The sequence below is a fragment of the Mustela erminea genome, chromosome X, assembly GCF_009829155.1.
Source record: "Mustela erminea isolate mMusErm1 chromosome X, mMusErm1.Pri, whole genome shotgun sequence".
Lineage (NCBI taxonomy): Eukaryota > Metazoa > Chordata > Mammalia > Carnivora > Mustelidae > Mustela > Mustela erminea.
This window is the reverse complement of record NC_045635.1, coordinates 9092420-9116693: the sequence shown is the minus strand read 5'-3', so window position 1 is coordinate 9116693 and position 24274 is coordinate 9092420. Positions and strand designations below refer to the sequence as shown.

General features: G+C 45.1%; 1 protein-coding gene across 5 annotated transcripts in view; it reads right to left on the bottom strand.

Annotated features, from left to right (window-relative positions):
- Positions 1-2957: 2957 nt before the first annotated feature.
- FRMPD4 (FERM and PDZ domain containing 4) overlaps positions 2958-24274 on the bottom strand; it is an 854311-nt gene continuing 832994 nt past the window's right edge. For all 5 annotated transcript variants that reach the window (XM_032329882.1, XM_032329884.1, XM_032329883.1 and 2 more), the window contains 8 exons: positions 23623-23759; positions 20863-20989; positions 18603-18692; positions 17812-17994; positions 15750-15888; positions 10428-11492; positions 8720-10006; positions 2958-7012 (listed from right to left, as the gene is read on the bottom strand). In XM_032329882.1, coding sequence (XP_032185773.1) covers positions 5688-7012; positions 8720-10006; positions 10428-11492; positions 15750-15888; positions 17812-17994; positions 18603-18692; positions 20863-20989; positions 23623-23759 — 4353 coding nt within the window. In that variant the 3' untranslated portion in view covers positions 2958-5687. The remainder of the gene's footprint in view (positions 7013-8719; positions 10007-10427; positions 11493-15749; positions 15889-17811; positions 17995-18602; positions 18693-20862; positions 20990-23622; positions 23760-24274) is intronic.

Sequence of the window (24274 nt, the reverse complement as noted above, 5' to 3'; positions counted from 1 at the left end):
GTGCAGTAGAGAAACAAAAAATGATGATGCTGGAAGTGAAATAAGAGAGAATGTAAGTGGAATGGTAGACAAAGTCGCTGATTATGGGAACGCAAACACAGCCTTCCTTTGAGACTGGACATAGGCAGCCAGAGGAAGGCAGTGAAGGCAAATTCATTGACGTAAGCAAGGGGGGTGGCTGTGATGAAAAGGGCGAAGCTGTCCCAGAGGAAGTAACACTGAAAAAGAAACCCACCTACATTAAAGGAACTCTTGGAGACATTTCACAACATTGGAAGCATGAACGATAAAATACGTGAAGCTGATCCAAATTTAGAAAGCAGTATGACAATTTGCCAAAGCATAGAAAAGATGCTCCTTCCAGATTATAAGCTAAATGGTGAAAAAAAGAAGACAAACACTGTTCACACTGCCCTCTATGAGGCTTTACCAAAAAGGCCCACTTTAATTCTCACAGTTTCTAATGTTTTAAATCACTGTGTACCAAATAAGTATCCGTTTTACTCTATTTTTTTCATGTCCCTATATATTTAAAATTGACAGTAAGATAGTGATGTTTTCACAGAAATCTTTATAGGTCATGGAACAATTGTAATTTTTTTCTTACTGTCTATTAAGATCATTTTGCACATTTCTGGCTGGCTTGGTTATCTTTGAGGGCCTGCGATCTCATGCAAAGTGAAAACTGCCTGCAATGCTCACTTACTCTGAGCCCCTCCTTTCTTGAGGAATGGCCCATTCTAGAATGGGTGCTCCATTTTTGGGAAGGACCATGTCAATCATTCACCATCACGTCCCACCTCCAGCACCTAGCAGTGTTTGCCCAGATTAGAAATGAATGAACGGACTCATCTTGACTCTTTAAGTGGGTGACAGAAAGGAGAATTGGATCGTTCAGTGAAAGGACAAGACATGCAAAAGGTACTAATCAGAGTGAAAACAAATACATTACTTGGTTGGGGTTAGCAAGAAGGCTCAGCTTCTCAAATCCCACATACCTCCACTGCCAAAGCTAATTCCCCTAAAGTTGTGAATGACAATGCCGCAAACAAAATTTTGGTCCAGGCTGTGGAGTAGAAAATGAGAATTAATAGGGAGAATGAAAAAACCCCAAAGAAACCCACAAACAACTCAATGCTTTGAGGTGAATGTGTAACAGAAAATCGAGATGCCATCATAAATACAGAGGTAAGATTGGACAAGGTTTAGCTGAAGGCAGGAGGTTAATTTCGAATTGAATGGCAAAATAAGCTACGTGGGATAAGTGGCTATCTACTTATTTCAGTGACCCAGGATTTAATTCATTCCATTATTTTCTGCAGCAGAAACACTTGATAAAGATATGGATTTTCTATGTATAGGCTTTGAAATTAAAAAGTGAGTTGGGTAGGCCAGAGAACAGGGAGATAATGAAAAAGTATCCAGCTTAGTGATGTTCAAGATCTTATGAATAAAAATTCAGTACAAAAGGTTAGATGCCAACTCTGATCTTTCAAAGCAGGGAAGGTATCTCTGTAATGTTAACTTTAAAGGAAGATTTAGGAATGTTATACAGAGAACGTTTTATCATAATTTTTGGACTGCCACAGGGGAAACAAGCTCTGGAATCCACAAAACCAAACTGAAAACTAGTCTTACGCTCCCACCCACCCACACAGAGCCCCTCAGACATCTCCCACCCCTAAGCACCCCTCCACCCCCCAAAATGTGGAGACAAAGTCAGGTTAGAGAGAAACAATGTAATATATGTACTTTGATCCTTATAAAGATTTCTAAATGTTTGTTTAAAGATAAGGAATCATGCAAACAGAGCCAATATGCTCATTTTCCAATTTAAAAATCAGTTAACACAATTATGAATGGTAAACAAAAGAGAGTGGATTTCTCCCATTGCCAAACCAAGAGTAATCCAGGAGAAATAAATTAGAGTAATACCCAGAGTAGCTCAGAAGTATCATTCAGAGAGTAACTGGCATTTGGAAATACATGAAAAAGGAACATAAATGAAGACTGTCTTTCTTAAGATAGATCATCATGGAAGATGAAATTCTTAGCAAAAGGAATTGATCCTTTGCAGTGTTGCTGTACTGGTCATTCCAGTATTTGTTAGTCTTTCTTTTCTGGAAAGTAATTTATTTTGCGATTAGACTGATTGCAGTTGGGCCTAGGGAGTCTGTGTTAATTTCAGTGTCTGAAACAATTGCACTAGTTGTTGGATGTTACTAGAAGCCTAAGGTTGTGGGGTTCATCTTCCTCATTTCATCTTATTCTTTCCATGTCTATCGTTCCCCTTCTGGCCAATCCACTTACATAAAGTATGCTGGGATGGGGATGCAGCTAGAAGGGCACTTGCAGTCAGAACAACTCGGAGTCAAAGGTTAAACTCACAAACCCAGACAATAATATATACATACATATATATGTGAAGTTGAAAGAAGGTGCCCTAAATTGTTGACAAGGACTGTCTTTGGGGGTTGGGTTTATAGGAATTTTTACTTTCTTCTCTAATATTTACTTGATAACATTAAGAAATTATTGATTTTTAGAGGTGTGAAAATGGCATTGTGGTTATGTTTAAAAGTCACCTGTAAGAAGTTCTTACGACGAAATGAGTTGGTGTGTGAGAAGTACACACGATTCATTATATGACTGTGTCTGCTTTTGTGTATGTTTCAAAGCCTCAGAATAAAAGATTAATAGTGACACACTTGGAAAACCAGGCTGAGGACTTCAGTATAAAGGACCACAGGTACAGGGGCATCTGGGTGGCGCAGTCTAACCGACCCCTGGTTTCGGCTCAGGTCATGATCTCAGGGTTCTGGGATAGAGCCCCATGATGGGCTCTGTGCTCAGTGGGGAGTCTGCTTTTCTCTCCCTCTGCCCCTCCCGCCACCCAGGCGTGCTCTCCCCGCTTTCTGAAATAAATAAATCTTAAAAAAAAAAAAAGGACCTGGAGTTAGAAGGAAATTTTATTCTCTAGTTCAGTGGTCTCCTAACTTGTGTGAATGCAACCCTACCTGTGACAAGATTTTTGCATACATGCACCAGGCATATGCTTATTAATTGATTTATTTATTTAAAATGATGTACATATACCACCATACTATTATGCCATTATAAAACATACACAAACATAAAAAAGGCTAGATAAAAATAAACACAAGGATCATTCGAACATGTTCTTCCTACACTCTAGTGGACCTGGACCCCACTCAGGAGCCCCTTGTGTAGTGAATTGGGTGGATGGGTGGGGGCTTGAGGTTTTCAAAGTACTAAAGAGTTTGTAAGAAACAGAAATGGACCAGAGCACCCATAGGTAATGGGAGATGATCTGGAAAGACCCAGAGCTGCTTCACAGAGGCCTCGCAAAGAACTGGAATGGACTGAAAGCTGTTCTAACTGGATAGGATTTGAACAAGGATCACCGCTTCCTTGTATGCTCCTTTTAGACACATGCAACATACAGAATGTGTCCTGCCCGTACAGGCAGGAGACAATATGCAGATAAAGCAACCCCCCCCCATCAGCTTGGGCGATATATTTGACGTAATGACTATGACGAAATTATCTTAACATTAAGTATTTACTCTGCTGGGTAATGCAGTAAAACTTTCACACACGTGATTGTACTTAAAAGTCATGACAATCCTATGGAAAGAGATTTTCGTTTTCCTCTAAGGAAATCGAGATTTAGAAAACACAGATTAACTTTCCCAAGATGAAAGGGGTAGAAATGGCAGAGTCCAAATGTAAATCAAGAAGGTTCTGACCCCAGGCCCCATGTCCTTAACGATTAAACCATATTGCCTCCATAGGGAATTAACAAGTGTCCAAACCATAAGATTGTTGTGATGGTTAAATATATGTGATATGTTCAGCACATTGTCTGACAAAGAACACACATCCTATTAATGTTAGCATTTTAGTACACAGAATATTTACCAAAAGTTTCCACAGTAAACACCATTAATATTGATCAATATCAAACACCAATATTTATAATTATAAGAAAATAATGTTGTATTATTTAAACATTATTTATAATAACACACACCTAAACTCCTTTTGTTTGCTACCATCTAGAAATATGTGTGACTTTTGGGATGGAGTCTCTATGAAACGACTGATGAGAAGAGATAGCGACTACAGACTGTTACGCCTTCTGCCCAGTAGGCTACAAAAATGAAGTATTTGCACCTGGCATACTCCTGTCATCTTTTAAGGAGCCATCTACACAAACAGGAGTAGGTGGAGCTTGAGCACTAAATGACCCATTAAGTACATATGTACATTTCAATTTTATTTGACAGTTGCGGCTTGCGTCCTTTTGCTTTGACCCAAAGATACATTTGTAGACAGAGGACAGTTCTGAAAACTTCTTTACATTCTATCAGTTTCCCCCAAAGTGGTCAAATTTACCACTTGTTTTTTTTTTTTTTTTTTTTACCCCCCAGCTTTCCTATTTCTATCTACTGATCCAAACGAGAACTTCTCCTAAACACTTTCTGGATCGTGGCTTCTGTAATAGAGGAGCCATCTCTCCCTGATTTTCTGAAACATTCCAGATTTGAAACTGTCCCGATGTTAGGCTGGGATTCCAAATTTGGTTGGAAACATTGGCCCCTGTCGAGGTGATGCACGGAGCTCTAGGTAGAGCGCTATGCCTCACAGGCTGGCGTCCCGTCCGCTTTATGGGACTGGATCTGCATGGACTCCGATGATCACTGATTGTTGCTTTTGGTAATTTTGCAAATACTTCACTAAATGTTCTGTCACTCTTAATGGAATTCTAAGTTTCGCGGTTGAGTTGGGGTGGGAAGGAAGATGACGTCTTTGGTTTATATATTTTGACATTAAATCAAAGGAGATCTTTCTTTTCATCAAAAATTTTAATTTGATATTATTAATTCCTTTCATTTTATGTAACTAGATAATCTCTAACTCTAGGTATTACCTAGGAACCTGCCCATCGTTAGCTCTCTTCTCCTATTTGGGAAGTATTTTAATTATAGAAACAACGTGATGAGCGTTTGTAGGGACACAATAGAATCCACCCCCATCCCGTTTCGAGTCCAAACGGCATAAGCCAAAATTAAATTTCATGTAGGATTCTTGGAAGAAAGCATCAGATAACCAAACACTAGGAGCAAAAAATTCAAATTAATTATATATATTCTCTATTAATTCATAATAGCTTCTTGGATTTTAAACATCTTCTTTGCTATTGCCAATGCTTAAAAATCGTAATTTTAAAATGTAAGTACTGTTTTATATACACTGTGATTTCTTTCTCTTTCTCTCTTTCTGTTTTAACTTCTAAGTATGAATGATATGGTCTCCAAGTGTCCGCTTGGAGGGAGAGGGGATAGGATTCATTGTTTTGCTCTAACACGGTAAAATTTAAAACTTCACATCATTTAACTGGAGTTTCAACTATATGAAAAATAGCCAAATGTCATCACTTGGTTGGATATTTCTTTTTCGTGTATATATACGTATAATATAAACAGAATACATCTGATTAGTACATTTCAACATTTCATCAGTGTGACTTTTATCTCCTATTTTATATAAAATAACAAAATATACAGAGAGAAGAAAGGAGACATCTGTTCATCGTACACATAAAGTAAATAAACGTTCACGTATGGCTTTGCAAAGGTAGATTATGATGTGACTTTCATACTTTATTTATTTAAAAGCATCTTGAGAGAACGCGTTAGTGTGCTTACGAGGGCGGCCATGGTGGTTGAATGTCGCGCCGAGAGTCCAACATTAGGATCCCCACTCATCTTTCCCGTGGCTGCCTCTGCAGCTTTCAGGAGACAAATGTAGTTTATGACCACTTCGTTGATCTTCGCTACGATTTCCTGCCGCTGTGTTTCTGAGTTCACGACTTTAACTAATCGCATGCAAGCTTCCGTTAGGCAACAGAGCACTTGAAAGCTGGAAGTCATGGCTAGGAGCATCTCCTCTGGGCTCTTCTCGGCCATCGCCAGTTTCCTACAGGCACTTCCCAACTGTCTGGATTCGATGGACAACAGTTGCTTGTACTGAGAAAGCGTAAGGTCATATGCTTCCGGGCGTGACTCCTCTCTCTTCCCCTTTGTCGCCCTGACTAGGCAGAGCAGCTCATTGGCATCGTTTTGGGCTGCGAGGAACCCATCAGGCATGGCGTACGTGCTCTCTTTTAGGGCACTGATTCTTGCAATCCGGGCATCGAAGGCCAGGTTGCTAAAGTCCGCATCCTCTGGGCCAGGCAGGTCTTCCGCCCAGACCTTCAGCACTGACGCTCTGGTCAGCTCCCCTCCTTGCTTCTGAATCCCAACAGCCAGAGGCGGACTGATGGGTTCTGGCATGGCTTGAGTCATCTGTGGTCGAAAGAGGCAAGAGACCTGGCGGGTGGCCTCTCCCTCCTCTTCATCCTCATCACCCTCTTCATCCTGCCCTCGGTTCAGGAAGCAGTAGCTGAAAGGTCCCCGGCATCTCCAGTTGCTGCCTTCCAGCTTGCGCAAGGGTAATGTCCTATACAGCTTGGAGTCTTTGTGAGCCACCGGGGACCTTTTGTGACCTTTCCCTTCGGAGCTAAAGAACATCGAGCTTTGGGAAAAGCTTTTGGTGAGCTTCTTCCCCAGGGGGAGTTCTGCTCGCCTTTCCGAACTGGCCTCCTGTGCTTCCGTGATACCCGGACACTTTAAGCTGACCGCACCCTTGGTTCTCTCCTGGAAGGTCTCCAAACCTACAGATCCCAAGAGGATACTGCTGCTACATCCCAGAGCCCTCTGGCTGGGGGGTGTTCCGAGGCTCCCCCCTCTCAGATCCAGTGGCCGCCAGTTCACAGCCTCTCCATATGCCAGATTTGCTTGGGAGAAATCATTAGGGTCTTGATTTGGATTTGGCACCTTTGATTCCGAGTGAAGGTTTGATGGTAGCAGGATGAGATCAGCTTCAGGATGTTGAGACCAAGCTGAAGGCGCGCCTCCTCGTCTCTCCTTCCCAGGCTCTGTCAAAGCTACACTAGGGGTAGCAGAGAAACAGAGAGAATCATTAAGCATCGCATGGGTGGTCATTTTCCCTCAATCTCTATGTGCTGTTTGTCACTTTCCAAGGATGGACTCTAGAAGGGCCGCGTTTGTCAGGGTCGGCCCCCTTTTCAATGGCTGCCTCCTGAGATCTCATCAGATTTCCATTTCAAAACATTTCAAGAAAGACAGGGAATCTGTTATCTCTGAAACCACGGATTTCTTTGGAATCACAATCGTTTTTGGAGACCATAGCGTTTCATGACTTGCCTTGTCCCCCACATTTATCTATCGGCATTTAGACATGTAATTAGAAAACACACGCCCTAGATCTCGACTATGCAAACATATTTAGGACACTGAAGTTTCATTCCAAGAGAGTTAGGTTAATGCTGGCATCAGTTATCTTTTTCTTTTTTTTCCCCCAAGGTGGTCTAACTTAATGAATGCAAAGTAAATAAGGTCAACTTTTCAAGGGAACCCCACTAGGTCTGTCTGGTACTGGATTTGACACAGACACCCTGGGCAAGTTGCCCAACTTCTCTCAAAAAAGTTGTCACATGAATTTAAGTTAAAAAAAAAAAGTTGTCATGTGAAGAAAATATTCCCTCCTCACAGAATTTTTGTGAGAAGAGGGACGCCAGGGGAAAGCTCCTGGTAAACCATGAAAGAGTAAACAGCCCGAACTGGAGGTCAAGATGCTAGTGGAATCATGAGTTAAGGAACATTCACAGACGGGTTTCCCAAGGCGGGTGGTGCCAACGGTGGGTCTGCGAAAGGAGATCATCTTAAAATGGCAGGAACGGAGAACCAAGGCAAGCTCTCCCTACCATCTACTGACCTAGGACGGAAGAGACAATTGCTGATATACTTTGATATTTGAGAGTGTGAAAGAACATTGGTTTTTGCCATGTGATGGCTGGCCAAGTAGATTGGTGAGAGGACTATGTGCCCACTGGGTGGCAGGATGGTGAAGGTGGGTGCAGAAGGTGGCTGTGTTCTTGTTTCTACCTGTGCCCCTATTTTATTCTTTGGGGGAAAATGTAGCAGCTCGTCATGCGTACCCCTGGAGCCTTCCTGACCCTGAGGTGTGCCAGATACTTTAGGACACGTGTCTAAGAAAGTCTTACAGAGTAGGTTGGCATAGTAAGTATTAGTGAAGGGCAAATGATCTTCCCTAACCCCTTCGACCTCCCCACTACCCTGCTCTATTAACCTTCCTTGCCCCTCAATAATGAAATGGCAAAAACAGAAATTCGAAGTCTTGAGAGGGCTATCAGACTCTTGGGGCTCTACATCATACTGTCTCATAACCAAAAGTCCTGCTGAGTGCTGCTAAAAATCCCCATTTAGAATTTAGAAAAAAAAAATGTATTACTCCCCCACAGTTTGGAAGCAGGCACAGAGCAAGAGTCCAAACAGCAAATGCTGTTCCCACTCTTGATCCAGATCCAGAAACTTCAGTGTTCACTGAACACTGGGGGGAGGGGAGGACCCATGATCGCTACTTAGGCTGGCCATAGTTTTGCAGCCTTTTAAAAAAAACAAAACCCCAAAAACCCAAAAACCAAAAACAAAACTCCCAAACGCCCTAACTTGTCCTTTTCTTCCAGACTTTATATCTTTCGGTTTGTCGTAAATCTGGTTTACGTGTCTTGGGTGCATAACGCAAAGCACTAAATCCATCATCGCTGTACCTGTGGTTTCCTTAATCTTGGGGAGTCGATGACATCCATCTCGCAAAGTGCCGAACAGGGGTTCCGCGTTAATAGCTGTGTGCAGGGCGGGCACTGCCATCCGCGGACACATCCCTTCTGCCTGTGGGTGTAATTCCTTAAAGGCGGCTCCGTGGGGGGGCAGCCCAGAGGCTCTCTCCTCAGAGGGAACATAACTCATGCCCTTCCCTGAAGTCTCGGGAATCAGGTGCTTGCCCATGGCGGGGCAGAGTGGGGACTCCACGGGCGTGGCACTCGTGCTGCTGCTGCCTGTGCCACAGCCCGCGTCCACCGACGAGCCTTGAGAGCTCTGCAGAGAAAAATGGCACTCGCTTTGTAACGAGGACATCCGCTTGGCCAAGTGGTAGTCACAGAGGCGGGCCACGCTGTCTTCCGCCTCAGGAAGCTTGGAAGGATGGTCACAGGTAGACGGGTCGGTGTCCTCGGGATTATCTAAGTCTTTGGCTGAAGATACACAGGTCACGTCCGTTAAGAAGTGATCCCGTTGGCCAAGTGCTGAAACCTCACTGGCTTCTCCGTCAGGAGCCCCTTCAACCTTCTCTTCTGCCTCCCTGGTCCCCAGACCAGAAGCTCTCGGGAATGGGATCCCCGTTGCCGCTTCCAGGCCACTTTTCTCGGCCACCGCCCCCTCAGTGGCCACGTACCACCTTTGGCTGTCCTTGCGAAAGGCAGTTCTTTCCAGGTTAAAAGTGCTTAGGTGTTGGCTGTCCCTTGAAGACACGGTACCAAATTTACCTTTGGCTTCCTCCTCTGCCTCGGCTGTTTTGGTCCCCTGCTGTTTTTTCCCGGGCAGGTTTGCACTAGGGGGAGCCTTCCCCTCCCCGTCGGCCAGCTTGCTTTTCCTTTTGCTGGTGCAGGAATACACCACCGACCCCATGTGCAGTTTGCTAAAATAGTCAGTGACCGACTTGGTCTCCATGGTTTCGGGCTCCATCTCCATAGGGTCCGGGGGAAGGATCTGCTTGGAAGGCACAACTTTGGGCGGGAGGTCAGTCACGGGGCGGGCGGCCAGGGCGTGGGCGGACTGGGGAGGCAAGCCCCCGGCGGGGGTTCTGGAGGTGGGGAACTCTGTCTGTTCCTCCGCCAGCGGGTGGTAGCCTTCGTGAGTGGCCAAGAACATGCGGGAGAGGCTTTCTGACTGCTTCTGTGCTGCGGCCAGTTCAGAGCTCTCAGTCATTTCGGAAGAGTTAGTCTCATTGCCCGAGTCTGATGAAGACTCGGGACTATAAGCCCGCAAGATGGCTACACCTGCATGCCGTGAAAGACAAGAACCGATTACTGGATGCATCAGAGGCACTAGGAGACATGTAAGAAAATGGGACTCGTTATTACTAAAAAACAACAACAACAACAACAACAAAAGACAAACAAAAAAACCGAGGTTTTCCCTTTGCAGTGAGGACTCTGAGTTTATTGCACAATTGTTCCAGAAATGAGGAAAAATACATGCCACATATTTAAAAAAAAAACAAAAACAAAAAACAAAACAAAACAAAAGAACAAAGGAAATCATATACACAAAAAAACCCATGATGGTCGTTTCAACACACTTATGAAGCGGGACATGCGTGAAATGGAGAAGAGCAGGTAACAGGACTCCGGGGGTAAATGGCTTGAGAGGACGAAATGCACGGGTATCAGTGAATAAATGTAACAATCGTGAAAGAACCTGAATTGTCACTGGTCTGCTGTTCTTCTGACACGGACAGAGCTTCTAGAGCTTCCAGAGTGGAAACCACGGTGTTATCCAGGCCCTTCTCGCACTTCCCCTCGGCGTTGGTGGGCACCGCATCAATGAGAGACACGGGGATCTCATCACCTTGCAGACTTCTGCCTGGCTCCTTGTCCTCGAGGAAGGAGGCTGCCTGGCTCTGAGAGTCCTCCTCATCTGAACTATCTCGAAAGCCAGGTGGGGGTGCAGCGATGGCCATGTTCAAGGAACGCAGCAGGAAGTCATCCTCATTGTCGTCCCCTTCCGGAGGGGGCAGGGACGTGAGGTCAATGATGTCATCGCTTGACCCAGACAGGTTGAGGATAGCCGGCTGGTTCATCTCTCCCACCACGAGGTCCTCCTCACAGCTCACCTCGTCCTCGTCCTCCGCATCGTCGGTGTTTTCTGCGTAACAGATGTCGTGCAAGAGGGGCTCCTCTATCCCCTCAGCAGTCTCAAAGTTCTTCACGTCGCCTATGTTTGCATAAACGGAATTTGCCACAAACTGGATGCTCTCGGGATCCGGAGCAAGATCCAGGCCCTTCATGTCATTGGCACTGGCCATGTAGAGACTCCTCTGCTTCTCCAGCAGTTCCGGGCTCTCCTCCAACAGTCTTTCGTAGCCGAGAGTTGGGGGATTCACGCCATCATCCAAGGCGAGATCTCCGAAAATAAAGGACACTTTAGCTCCTCTCGGAGACTCCTGTGCTTTCTTCAGTGTTTCTGGTCCTGAGAGGGTCAACAGGGACCGCTGAGCTAGAGTCCTGTAGTCGGCCTCACACGGAGCGTCTCCCGGCTGGGTCAACGGCTGGTTAAGTTCATCTGGATTATAGGTGTTGTCTAGATACAGGTGCCGGTGGTCTTTGGGACACAAGGTGCCATCTGAAATATCGACCGTCTTCTGTTTTGAATCTATATATGTGATTTGGGCTTCCTGTTCCCCTTCGCCAATGAACGTGGTCATCTGGGGTATACAGTTCCAGTCGGGGCCAAGGAGGTTATGTTTTCCTTTATTTTCAGTTCCTAAGGAGAAAGAATCATGCAAAGACAAGGTTACTGGAAGGCCTGGTTTCTTAATTTCATGGCTTGTAGTATCACTTTTGGAAATACGGTCACGCAGCTTTCCGGACAGCGAACCAGTCGATGGAGGCTTCAGGTGTCGGGCTTTCCTGGTTAGGAGAGCTGACCTTAACAAAATCGAGCCCGCACAAAATAGAATTGCTATTTGATTAAAAAAAAAAAAAAGAATACCATCTGAGAATAGGGAACTAGAGCTTAACTCCATGTGACCCTTGGTTCTATTATTAGAAGACCTCATTTCCGCCTATGAATGGGAATATACAACACGCCTTTCAAATTCCTTAAAGGCCATAGTCGAATCAGCTGTCATTCCAGAAAATAGATCCCCCTTTTCTCAGTAAAGCAAGCGCTGACATTCCCCACCTTGTGGAAGATGATGTTGGAATTTTTCCTCCCTGAGTTAAGAGAAAGTCTTGTATTTTCACCACATATTTTAGGAAATATTGTAGTGATAATATAATAATGTCACAACAAAAATAATCTAACACATACATACATAAGAATAGGATAACATTGTAATGAGAACACAAAAACCTCTATCTTCAGTCTTTGTATATCCTAGTGGGTGTTAAGGTTTTCACCCATAAAGGTCAGGATGGAAGCCCGTGTGTGCGCGCATGTGCACACGTGTATGATTGTGTAAGGTGGACTGCATTACAGGTAACATACTTCTTCTATTTCTTTTCTTTTCTTTTTTTTTTTTTTTCCTCTCTGCTGTTTCCAAGCATACTTAACAGTTTAGCTAATTTCAATTGTTATTGGTATCAGGAGAACTCCTGAGGGTTTGTTTGATGTTCCTCATGAATTAAAATCGCAAAACCCTAATTTAAAAATCATTGTTTTGGCTGTTCCTCAAGGGTCTTCCAAGAGGGAATTCTGATGTGGAGATTTTGCTCTGACATTTAACAAGACAAGGCAGTGTGTCATTCTGTCAATATTGCTTTGTAGATTCCAGAGGAAACATTCTGAGGAAATGTTGGGGCCACACATTCTCCCATTTGTGCCCTCGAATTGCCCCCGGGCCTAAGTCTGGATAATACTGACATCAGCTGTACAAGACATACGGGGAGAAAAAAATCAGTTTTACGGAAGATGTTTTTGCTTCCCCCAAGTGGTACACATTAAACTCAATGCTGAATGTTGTTCCAAGTCCTTTTCTTAAATGCATGTATTTTTGCGAGTAGAAAGTAAAGACATGATTTTGAAGACACTGAGCTACTCCATGAGAACCATATTTACATGTTAGCTGATGATAAACAGACGTGTGGGGGTTCAGCACTGTTTTATGAACAATTTTGATGACGACTGGCTGTGTGTGGGGCGGTGTGTGGGGGGACTGAATTGCCGGAAGACGGAGAGCAGTTTAGCAAAGCCATGACAGAGCTCTGGGTTTAAACTAGTGGCTGGCAAATTCTTCCTACAAAGGGAGGGCTAGATGGTAGACATTTTAGATTTTGTGGGTCGACTGAGCAACCACTCAACTCTGTTCTTCTCCCAAGAAAGTAGCCACGGCCACCAGCCAAAGACATGCATGCAATGGGCTGGACAGGGGCCTCTTCAAAAGACAGGTCCGCTCTGTGAATATGACCTTATTTGAAAAAAGAGCATTTGCAAGGATAATTCAGTTATGGCTCTTGAGATGAGTTCATCCAGATTATCCGTGCGGGCCTTCAATCCAACAATCAGTGTCCTTATAGGGGGAAAGCAGAGGGAAAAGCTGGGAAGGCGATGCAGAGATCAGAGTCATGCAGCCATAAGGAATGCTGCTGGCCCCTGGAAGTTGGGACAGGCAAGAAAAGGTTCTCCCCTTGAGCCTGTGGAGGAAGTACAGCCCTGCTGCTGCCTAGATTTTGGACCTGTAGCCACCAAAACTATGAAAGAGTAAGTTCCTGTTAAGACTCAGGGTTTGTGATAACCTGGCATGGCAGCCCTAGGAAACAAGTATAATGTGCACAGCTGAGTGCCAGTAAAACTTTATTTACAAGAACAAGATCTGACCCGTCAGCCATCTTTTGCCAACTTCTGGTTTAGAAAAACATGAAAGCTGAACAGAGCGGTGGCTAAAATGGTTGACTGATACTTAACTCAGCTCCTCCTAATGCTCAGAGGTCATCGCTATGTGGGTTCAGGGATTCTGAAAGTAACCAAAGGTTAGTTTTCAGGATAGGGAAGAAATGGGGGCTTGCTGTTCCTTATTAGAGATCTTGACTAAGGTCTCTGATCAATTTGAGGTAAGAAGAAAATACACACTCAGTCTTGGCTTCCTTCCAAAATGGTGTACTGGCTTGGCTTTTGGAATGATTTTAGAGACACAGAAGGATGTGGGTTAGGAACTGGGGTCGACACCATGGCCTAATCTTGTGGGAAGACAGTGTGGACCAGGGATGAGCTAGTCTAAACAAGCTTTACCCTCCGTGCTTCTTGGGTCTCGGAGGGTCACATGACATTGTGAGTCACTATCTAAAGGACAGAATGTAGGCCCTTATTACTGTGACTGTTGTTGAAATGGTAGGTTTCGTCTTCTACACACACCTGTACAATCTCAACAGTCTATGGGGAAAAAAGTTTCCATTTTCAAGATCAACTTTAAGATTTGAAAATAAAAAGCAAAAAATCGGTTCTCCAACATGACAGGGTTGTGTTACACTGCAGAACCGATCTTTGGAATTTCCCAGGCCGGGGTGAAGTTGTTCAAAATCTCCTAGCTCGAAAACGTGTGATCCCACAAATGTTCACCATCAGAGCTGGCGTACCCTTGCCACCGCCTTCTTGTTCCTTCCCTGTTTATTTTTGATCATTTGCGTGTCTCGGGGTCTTCCCTTGCCTTATGTCTGTCTTCCTTTCCTTTCTCCATTTCTGTCACTTTTGTTCTCAAGTTCTCCCACTCCTGCTTCCCTGTCCCTTATTGACAGAAGTTCTGGGCATCCTTTTAGGTGTTGTACACAAATTCCTTTTGAACCCTTCCCTTGCCCACTAGCTTCTCGGTCCCGATTTTACAAATGAGAAAACTGAAACTTGGAGAAATGGAAATAAGACGCTTCCAGGTGGGGCTGGATCACGTCCAGTTGTAATTCCAAGTTGCCTTCTGGCATGCCTTGGCCATCGCCCTCATTTTCTCTCAGGGTCCCCTTCTTTCTGTGACCAACTGCTTTCCCCTCCCCAGCCATCATCATCAGCTGTGCGTGAGCTGTGTGGTTGTGCGCGTCTATAAGGAACAAGATATTTAGGGAGTAATGATATACGTTTTCGACTAAGTCGGAAAGTGAGAGGATTTTCCCTCCCCCACCCCTTTCAGAAATGGTGACGATGGAATTTGTTCTTAAGATTTTTCCCTTTAAGAGAAACCCTGATTTCAGAACCCCCCGTGATGATTTGTTCATGGGTCAGCAGCTCTGGCTTGAGTGCTAGTGTCTGTCCATCAGCCACATTTACTGAGTGTCCCCAGTAGATGGAAGAAACTAATCAAACACTAAAGAAAAGAAAGTCTAAAGCAAATGAAAACCACCCACTCTCAGAGAAGCTGTTAACACCGCAGTCCTCCTTGTCCCCACTTGGGAACTATCTTGTCCTGTCAAGTGGCTGAACTGGTTGGATGTCTTTGCCATATCAGTGCTCCCACTACAGAGTTCTTTCTAGAGGCCCAAGTCCAAGTGCTGGGTGATCCCTAAGCCCTCCAGTGGGTCTCAGAGCTCCCAGAATCCTGGATATAAGTCGGATATAGGAGGAGGTGCCCAGACATCTAGGCCTAGGGCCCCTTAAGGAAGGAAAAGCCCTAAGCAGGGTGGGGGGCTGGGGGGGCGGGGGGCCTTACAAGTCCTACCGTGCATTCCATCATTAGTTCTCCCCATCCTGAGTTCTGGAAGAGCAAGGCAATAAAAACTCCGTCACAAAGACTGATGCTTACTACCTTCAGAATAAGAAAATCACTCCCTTTGAAACATGTTCAGCATTTCCAAGTGATGAGTAAACACCACTCCCTTTGAAACACCACCATTTCCAAGGGACGAGTAAAACAGGATGGAAAAAATCAATATTTTCATCTAAAAAATAGACCATATCAGAATTATTTGAAGGTTTTTGTATTACATTTGGACACTAGATTTTTGCATGAGCACAATTTTAACTTTTAAAGAAACATTCTTATTGTTGTCAGGTAAGGCAGGGGATGGGTAGTACTTCGTGAGTTTAGGAAGAGAATACCTGTTTCCTGGGTCCCTGTATTTTTCTTGTTGGCCATGTTAAATATTGACCTCCTGGAATCCACAAGTAGCCGGTAGTAGCCAGCAGTCAAGCAGGCCAAGTTCATGGCATCTGATGATTCCATCAGGAGTGTAATGGGCTACACAAAAGAGAATATTTTGGTTAAAGCCATTCCTCCTTAATGAGTTCCCTCAGGCTGACAACAGTTGCACTGGTGCTGATGAAATATAACAAAGAAAGTTATTGGGCAACCATTTCATTGGAGAAATACAGAAGGTCAGAAGTAACACCAAGAGCCTTGCTGAAAAACATTTCTGTGACACCATCTTGAAAGCAGAGACATTTTGAATCTTCCCAGGTAACACTGGGATGGGAGAAAAAACAACAACACTGGTTTTGTTTCCAAATAGTTAACATTTTGAAAAAGTGACAGTTAAGGGGTCAGTTACCAAATGTGAACCTGTGATCTAAAAAATCACAGGAAGATGAAGTTGGGGTTCATAGTGCAAATTAGTGTTGAAAAGAAGTAAAAATTCCAGTGGAAATTACATCTAAGACCGAATGCAATGTGTCCAAAAGATTCAGGATGGGCTGCTTGTAAAAGAAACTGTAAATTCACAGGAGAACAAACCCGAGATGGGAGCTAAGAAAAGGCCTTGGTAAAACTTTCTGGAAAGAGTGAGGCTAGCATATGATTGGAGACAAGGTTTGGGCATATAGGGAAGAGGTGGTTAGTTGAAGCAATTATTCTCTTTGAATTAGTAAGGGTGGACCTGCTGGAGGATTCTTGGTGAAATTGAAAACTTGACAGGAATAAGGGAGCAATATAAAAGCAGACACCCAGAGAGGCACAGAAACATCAAGGTGACGAGCTCTTGCTTTCAGTCCAAGGTATAGGACCCTGGCCACGTTTGATGGCCCTGGCTAATGGGATCCACCATTCCACCCAAAGCCCCCATACTCCTTGATAACCTGCCTTTTCTTTCCATTTCAACTGAGGGCTTCCCTCAAAGCATCCCACAATTCTTTCCTTATAGGAAAGCAGGAGACCACCCATAGGGTCTTGCCACCTACTTCCGTTGGGTCGGATCATCCCGTTATCAGGTGTGTGATGACTGCCTCTAATTCACTCTTTCCCCTGCTCTTTCTGTGAGGGGGGCCACTGTTGTTAGCATCTCTGCTCACAGAGTGGGCCAGATGTCCCAAGTCTGTTCTTGCACTTGCGCTGCCACGAAGTTAACCAGAGGTCCTGGATTCGGCCCATGAACGCCACCAGCCATGGCCGCCATGTCTGAGCGGCATACTCTCCAGTCCATAGTCACTGTTTCCCGCTATAGAGGCTTTTCAATTTGCTGTGTAGACAGAACCCTCGCCTGTTCTCAGAGCACTCCTCCTGACTGACACGGTTTCCTTTTCTCTATGGAAACATCTGGCCCAGAACCAATGACTCATCCACTACTGGGACAAGAAGGTAGGTAGAGGGGACCTGGATTATTTCCCGTCAACTTCTGCTTCAGGAGTTGAGTTCTGCCCTTTGAGGACAATGTCAGATTGTTGTTTTAAATGGAATGGCCATGACATTCATAGGGGCCAGCGGTTCAGTCAGTACTAACGGCCACAGCAGATAAAGGCTAACTGACAGAAATGCTCAGCTTTTCCCAAAGAATAAACACACATGGGCCAAATGGCCGTTCTAAACAAAGTTGGGAAAAATATCCCTGACTCTCTGGACAGGAATATTCTAGAAGGCTAGCAGGGAAAAACCTTCCCACTCTCTCTCTCTATGATTCACGCACTCAGGAGCTACAAAGGACCTTAGAAATGAACTCGTTTGCTTTCTCGTGTACAGATGAAGTGGTCGAACAACTCGTCCCCAGATCACATGGCTCTTTAGGGAGGACTGGAGGCCTCGGGCCGGACTTGGGTGGATTTTTCTCTGTACCTCGTCCCATCTCTGATCCTCTGCCCACCGTGCAATGTCGACGGCTTTGCAAATAATAGCGGTGTTACCACAAACGAGCTTTTCAGATCAAGGTGCCGGGTCAACAGCTGAAAGATTTACCTTCACATCCAGCACGTGCAACTCTACCCGCACGAAGCTGTCCTCCTCGGTAAACATCTCGATTCTGTTGACGTGGCTGAAGTCGGCTAAAAGAGCCACTAGGTTTGTCTTGGTGTTTATGACGTGGCTTATGCCATATCGGGGCCCAACCAGGAGAGTCACTTCTGAGCGCTTTTCCGCCTGCTGAGAGAGAAGGACAAATCCTAAAAATCCTAGACCTCTAAAACACCATGCAGACTTGAGCCTGACGGTCTGTTCTTATAAGATCACATTTTCTTTAGCAAGTATTCCTCGATTATATTGTACTAAGTCAGCCAGTTAGAAGAACCAAACATGACGATCGCATCAAGGCGCTGATCAATCATGAATAATGTAGAAAGTAACTGTTATCCCAGCACAGACATTCATAATCATGAGACACTCTTAGAGACGAGGATTTTTGGGATTTTTTTTTTGTTGTTTCTTTTTTAACACGAAAGCAACTTATGGCCCAGTGATTTAAAAGAAGGCCATTGTTAGAGTACATCCATGCTCTTGGTTCATCATATTTCTTTTTCTAGGGCATTTGACAGTGGCGTTATCTAGTTTAACATTTCTTCTGATATTTCCAGACTGTGCTGCAGTCGCTTAGAAATGAAGGCTGGAAAAGATTCACAGCTGATTTGCTTTTGTCAAAGGCAGCTCATTCAAGACAGCCTATGGCAGTGCTATTTTGCAGGTCTCCGTGGCTCCCAAGAGAAAGCAAAAAAACAAAAACAAAAACAAACCACCCAAAACCAAAAAGCAATTACCACTAATGTTGCCTTGAACACACGGCCCCCATACAGTCGAAGGTCACTGAGGAACTTGAGATAATGGACCTTGGCTTGCAGTGCAGAGAGCTGAGGAGAGAAAAGAAACCTCAGGTGTTAATTGCAGTGGGTGTGGCCAGGTTTCTGCTGGAGACCAGCAGAACGACAGGGCGAACTGGGGGGCACGACAAGGAGTCTGGATGAAGAGTCAAAGTAAATTGCTATGTGTTTGGTTTCAGGATAAAGGGCTGTAATAAGGGATCCAGATGAAAACCTGTTTATTTGGGGGGAAATGTATGGGAGTGGTTGGGTCACAGACATGGATACGCTGGGCCAGGGCACTCAACAAATGAGAACAAGATGGTAAACTATTCCACTGAACTGTCTGCTTATTGGAGACTCCAAGAGTCGAGTGGTGCTCTCCGATCGTGGGTAGGGACAAAGTGGGTTGTGTACAGGAGACTCACCTATACAGAGTTCCTGAGAGCCGTTTTGAACACACACTGGCCATCTACCTACAGCCCATGAAAGAGGCTCTCCAAGCTCATCTCAAGTTTCCTCCGGCCTTTGTAAGTTTTTGGGCGTGGGTAGACTTTCTGTGCTCCAATCATTGGGGAGATGCTGGAGCTTGGGGCAAGTCCCTGCTTGGTTAGTTCAACTCAAGCATCTTTTGAGTTTCGTGAAGGATATTAAAAAAAAATACTTTATCCAGATAAAAGTTATATTTTAAAGATTTAAAAATGGAGATTCCCACCTCTTAAAAGGAGTCCTTGATTGTTAACTCTACCTTTCCTTTCGAAAACCAGGAGCACTTTGCAAATTGATTTGAAAGCAAACCACTCACTGTTGGCTAGAAAAACCGACCTTCAGAGAAAAACAGTGACAGATAGATCCTAGAGCAGTTAAGCCGATTATTACAAAATCAGTGGGCCATGCTTGAAAAAAATCCTATTGAGCCAATCGAAAGAAATTAACTTTGGGCCAATCAGAACTGAAATTGAAAAAAAAAAAAAAAAGAAAAACTTCTTGTTTTTTTTAAAGTTATTTATTTAAGTAATCTTTACACCCAACGCAGGGCTCAAAATCATGACCACGAGATCCAGAGTTGCACGCTCTACCCACAGAGCCAGCCAGGTGCCCCTATAAAACTTTGATCCCTGACATCCCGCTGGATTTCTGTGAGCTGAATGCTGAATGTAAGGCAACAGTGGCTAGAGGGTGTCAAACCTGATTTTACATTTTAAAAAGCCATGGGGTGAGGAGGGAATAGCGGTAAGTATGTTTTGGCCAGTAAAAATGACTTATAACCCAATACCAAGACCAAAGAATTACCCACATAAACAGTGATTTGTATTAGAGCTGCCCAAGTTTCTATGGCCAATATCAATTGTTAAGTGTTCTTGGGCTGTTACACTGCTTTCGACTTTATAGGTCCTGTATTTTTAGGTTCCTCTTTCTGGTTCTTGAAACCCTTTGCTTTTTATTACCTATACACATAACTCTCTATTCTGGCCCACACTCTATTTTAAAATGTCCTTTCTGTTTCTTCTGATAAAAAAAAATAAGGGAGACTTTAACACTAACGATGGTGAATGGTAGAGATAATTTTACCTTCCCTTCCAAAGTAAGATTTAATTCAGTGGTTGTCAACCAGGGGTGATTTTGCTCTCGGGGGCCCATTTGGCAGTGTCTGAAGATATTTTTCTATGTCACGATTGAGGGCATCTTGTAGGTAGAGACCAGGGATTTTGCTAAATACCACACAATGCACAAGAGGGCCTCCCTCCCTTCAGCAAAGAATGATTGCAAATGTCAACAGTGGGGAGGCAGAAACCCTGGTTTAAATAATGTGATAGCTGGTTTGCAAGGACCCTTGCTGGCTGCCATGCATTGAAGATGGCACGACGGAAATGTACAACTGTTTCGCAATTCTGTTCTCTGAGCACAAGGTCTCAGTGGCTAGGCAAGGTTCTCTCACACGCACAGGTGCACACGTGCACACACGCACACTCCATATAATAACTCTATAGCTTACAAGAAAGAAATAAGTTTCCATAAGAACACTGACTTGTCATTAGCCTTAGAAACAGGTTGATAGTGAAAAAAAAAGGGGAAGGGGTTTGGGGTTGTACAGTTATTGCCTCTGAAAGTTCGGTGCTTGCTAAGTATTTTATTCATGCGCTAATTTTAAGCATTTTTAAAAATGCACACAAGCCTTTCTCTTTAAAATCCATTTTCTATTAAGATGCAAATGTGATACCTTTTTACCCGGGGGAACCAAGTTTTGGTTTGCTTTGACAAGGTGTGAAAGTGCTTTCTTTATGTTCTTCTCCTTCATGCTTTGCAGCACAGCAGAGGGAAGGAAAGTCTCTAATCCCCATTCTTTTCTGCAATAAAGAGCATATCTTTAATTTCACATTCTTGTGATGATTAGTTATCTAAGACAAAATGGCGCCCTGATGTTGGTTGGAACAAATGAACTGTGAGGAAGTCAGGAAATGGAGGTAGGTCCCCAATTAGCGAGGCAACTTTGAATTTACACTCGGGAAACCTACTATCCGATGGGTAATACATCTGTTTGCATTTTCAAGGAAACGTGCTCTTCCCTCTCCAGGGGGAATGCCTTTGGGACCAATGGGAATTGAAGAGACAATTTATCCAACCCACCGCTGAGTCTCATTGAGTTCATTTATGTGTCTGAGTATGTATTTCCAACACAATTTCTCCCGGTTCCTTTGTTTATTGCCATTGTTACTATTCCCGCCCCCCCCCCCCCATCAGCCCCACACAGTTTTTCTCTCTTCACTGAGAAGGGCCCCGGGCAACTCCTTCGCGCTCCCAAAGCCATTCTTCCCTTCCCTTCCTCCTCCCCAGTGGTGGCTTCGCTAGAAACACACACTTGTCTTCTCTGCCAGCAAGATGATGTCTCTCTAGGTCCTTCAAGCAACATTTCTGCCTGGTATGTGTGCATGCGTGTGTGTGTGTGTGTGTGAGGAGTGCTGCTGGTGTGCAATCAGCGTGGGGTTCATGACCCCTAAGGGTGTGTGACACTGATGGGGAAGTGCGAACGTCACCAATAGGTGCGCACACACAAGAGAAAGAGAGAGGACTGTGTTAATACAGGTTTGCCGAAGGCCCGTGTCCCCAGCGACGGCTACAACCCTACCCCAACAATGCTCCATTTCCATCATGAAATCTATGAACTCTACCCTGATTGGCCGGGTACCCAACCAGTGTCTCCTAAATACTGTAAAGACCGCCAAGATTTGGTCATTTCTCCTATGCCAGATCCTCTCCAAAGAAGGGGAGGGAGACAGTCCTCCCCCCACTTGACCATCCACGCCACTGCTAGTTACGACGGGGTTTTTCATGATCACCATGTCCTCCTCCTCCTCCACGGGCACCTATTTCTACCCATTGTCTTGCCCTCCTTACGGGCTGCCTGGTAATTCTACTTACATCAGTATTTTAAATCGTATCTATCTTTTTTTGGAGATTTCATTTATTTGTTTGAGAGAGAGCACATGCATGTGCACAAGCAGGGGGAGGGGAAGAGGGAGAGGGAGAAGCAGGCTCCCTGCTGAGTGGGGAGCCAAAGCAGGATTGCCAGATCACAACCTGACCTGAAGTCAGACACTCAACCGACTGAACCACCCAGGCACCCCTCGTATCTTTATAATCGGATCACAAGTCCTTTAGGTTTATTTGTACTTTCTGCTGGCCTAGTGTGAAACCCACATAAAATGCTCAATGAACAGGTGAGTAAATTAATTAATGAGAACATTATCGTAGACTGTAAGAGCCTTACTCAAGCCAGTCATCTCTGGGAGGCTTCTGACGGTACCATGTGCCAACTAGCCGAACGTGGGGATGGACAGTAAGAACAGAAATGCATTTTAATGGTCCGAAAACCATGGCAGGTTGCTCAGGCTGCCTTTTCACATAGAGGCCCATATCATCCGTGCCCAGGAACTCACGGAAGGGGAACGGATGAGGGAGCGAGTGTGTCCGACTGAGTGTAAGACCCCTCTGGGAGCCAAGTCTCTCTGAGGCAACACTCACAGCCTGTGTGGCAAGACAGACACAAGCCATCCGTGAGAAAGAGTGAGCTGAGAACGGAAAGCCCGAGGTTCTCAAATTGTACGTGAGGATTTGTCCCTCGGGGTAGACAGGAGAACCGAGAGTTGTGAGACTAGGGGACTCCGAGTCCGCAACCTGGAGCTCTCACCGTCACCGTTGAGTTCTTCTCAACTCTGTTGAGAAGAAGCGATTTTATTCCCTGTTGGGTCAACCCGGCACGCAGGAATTTAGAAAGGTTTTACATGCAGCCCCCGGGAAGCTTCTCTGGAAGGTAGGATGTCACATAGCTTGCCCACCCCTCGTGCACATGGGGAGGACTCTACGGCCTTACTGTTACGGCCTTACTGTGGCTCCTTTCCTGCCATAAACTTTGAAATACGAACTCTCATCAGAGCTGCCAAGATTGAGGGAGGGGGTGGCAGCCTGAACACAGGTGCTTCCATCAATCACACGGATGGTAGCACAAGGTGGACCCCCCCCCCCAATAATCCTGCACCGGACCTGGGTTCGAATCCTGAGCCCTCTAGCTAGTAGCCCCGGCACTCAGCCAAAGCCTTATGTCCTACTGTGCCTGGGTTGGCTCATCTGTAAAATACAGCAAAAAGGCTAGTTCTCTCCCAGGGACATCATGAGAATTAAAGACCTTCATGCCTGAAAAGCGCGGAGACCAAAGCTTGGCTTAGAATCAAGTCTGTTCGGGACTTTGAGAACCTACACTTCATGTGACATCCGATCCTCCTTTGAACCATGATTTGCTAAAGGTGGCTTATGGAAGAAGTGGGTCTCTCCCCCTGCAAAACGGACGCCGTGCCCCCGTTGAACGAACGCCCCGCCGCAAACGACATCCATGTTGGAAACAGAGACAGACGTCAAAAACACCCTTGGGCCTTACGGAGGCAGCATCCCTGGGCCTGAATCGCCTCCGAGGCTCAACACTTACTCGATGTACTTGAGGGATATTTTCTGCGTTTGCTTGGTGGTCACGGTTGCGATGTACATTTGCAAAGCCGCCAGCCGCAGGGCTATGTCGTACTTCAGCTCCGGCCCAAACCGCTCCTGCACCACGTCGTTGCAGCTCTGCAACAGACACCAGCAGAGGGCGCCACGGGTCAAAGAATGGGCCGCCGCGCGCTGCCTCGGGGACAGGCGACAGCCCTTCCCCAAGGAGGCCAAACGTGCAAACCTTTCCACCAGGCCGCTTGGAACCCGGTCGGAGCTGGACGGCATGCACACAGACACAGAGACCACGCGCAACATGCCACATTCACTGACAAGTGAGCTGCTATTTAACTATCAAGGTTTTGTAAGAATAATTAGGAATTTAGGTCCGTCTCCTAACACAGGGGCTGCAAAAGAACACGAAAAGCACATGTGACTTCTGCTGAGGTTGGAATCCTGGGTTTGAATCCGGCTCCTCCACTACAGAGGGGAGGGCACTTGGGCATGCAACCTAAATATTCTGTGCCTCAGTTTTCTCTTTGGTAAATTGGGGACAATACTGCTCCCCATTTACAGGGTTACGGTGAGGATTAAATGAGGTAAAAACATCAAGCCCTTAGGGCTCTACGTGGTATGTTTTAAGTGTTTGGAGG